The 1086-nt window shown below is 41.8% G+C and overlaps 1 protein-coding gene across 1 annotated transcript; it reads left to right on the top strand.

Annotated features, from left to right (window-relative positions):
- Window positions 1-6: 6 nt before the first annotated feature.
- Window positions 7-1080, top strand: LOC115284574 (cardiomyopathy-associated protein 5-like; the record flags this gene model as incomplete). The annotated part of the gene is made up of 1 exon (XM_029931136.1): window positions 7-1080. A coding segment is annotated over one exon (1074 nt), but the record flags the coding sequence as incomplete, so codon positions are not given.
- Between the last annotated feature and the right edge of the window lie 6 nt (window positions 1081-1086).

Here is a 1086-nt window from a genome sequence, read left to right on the forward strand (position 1 = left end):
AAAATAATTGATGATGTGACCCCATTAAAATCAAAAGGTGTTTCTGAGCACATGATTTTATCAGAAGAAAAGAAGGAACCCACTGTATTGTATTCCCCAGATGTGGCCTCTGTGTCTGAACACTCTCTCCCACCATCAACAACTGAGCAAACTTCTGAATGCCAGTCCCCAGCACTTTTAGTCACCCCCTCTGAAAATGTGATCCTATCAGAAGAGACAGCAGAAAGTGAGCGGTACACACCCTCTTCCACCTCGACTTCTGAATTTTCAGTGCCACCATATGCAACACCAGAATCACAGGAGGAAGAAATTGTCCAGATATCCCCTTTAAATCTAAAAGGGGCCTCCTCACCCACAAATTTCTCAGAAGAGCAAGAAGACATTGGACCCTTTTCTCCAGACTCAGCATTTGTGTCAGAATTCTCATTTTCATCCTATGCAACTCAGGAAATGGAGAAAAGAGAATTTGAATGTGGTTCTCCAATATGTTTAACATCACCATCTGAACACACTGTTTTGTCAGATGAAGACACTGAAGTTGAACTTTTCTCTCCAGACTCAGCATCACAAGTTTCCATTCCACCATATAGAATCCCAGAAACAAAGAAAAATGAATTTGAGCATGATTCATTGTTAACTGCAATATCTGCCTCTGGATACTCTTGCTTTACAGAAGCAGGAGAGGAAGACATTGCAACAACAGCTGATACAGCTGTACCCGAGCACCTCAGTTCATCACAGAAGCAACAAGCCAAACCTTCACCTTCGCTATCTGCACCCGAAGACTTGAGTTTTCCACCTTCAACCAATAAAAGAGAGATCACAGAAGTTCAGCCAGATGCTGAAACAATCTCAACATCTGTATCGGAATACCTCATTTTGGCACAGGAGCAGATAACTCGAACATTTTTAGAACCTGACTCTGAAGACTTGATTCCATCATCTTCAACCACTGAAATGGATAAGGGAGAAATTCAGACTAGTTCATCAGTAGCTGCAAGACCTGTGTCTTTACTTGCACAATCATTTATGGAAAAGGAAGACACCAAACCTGTTGTGGCTTCATCTCCATATTCAGATTCACCT

Source organism: Suricata suricatta, unplaced genomic scaffold (assembly GCF_006229205.1).
Source record: "Suricata suricatta isolate VVHF042 unplaced genomic scaffold, meerkat_22Aug2017_6uvM2_HiC HiC_scaffold_10378, whole genome shotgun sequence".
NCBI classification, from domain to species: domain Eukaryota; kingdom Metazoa; phylum Chordata; class Mammalia; order Carnivora; family Herpestidae; genus Suricata; species Suricata suricatta.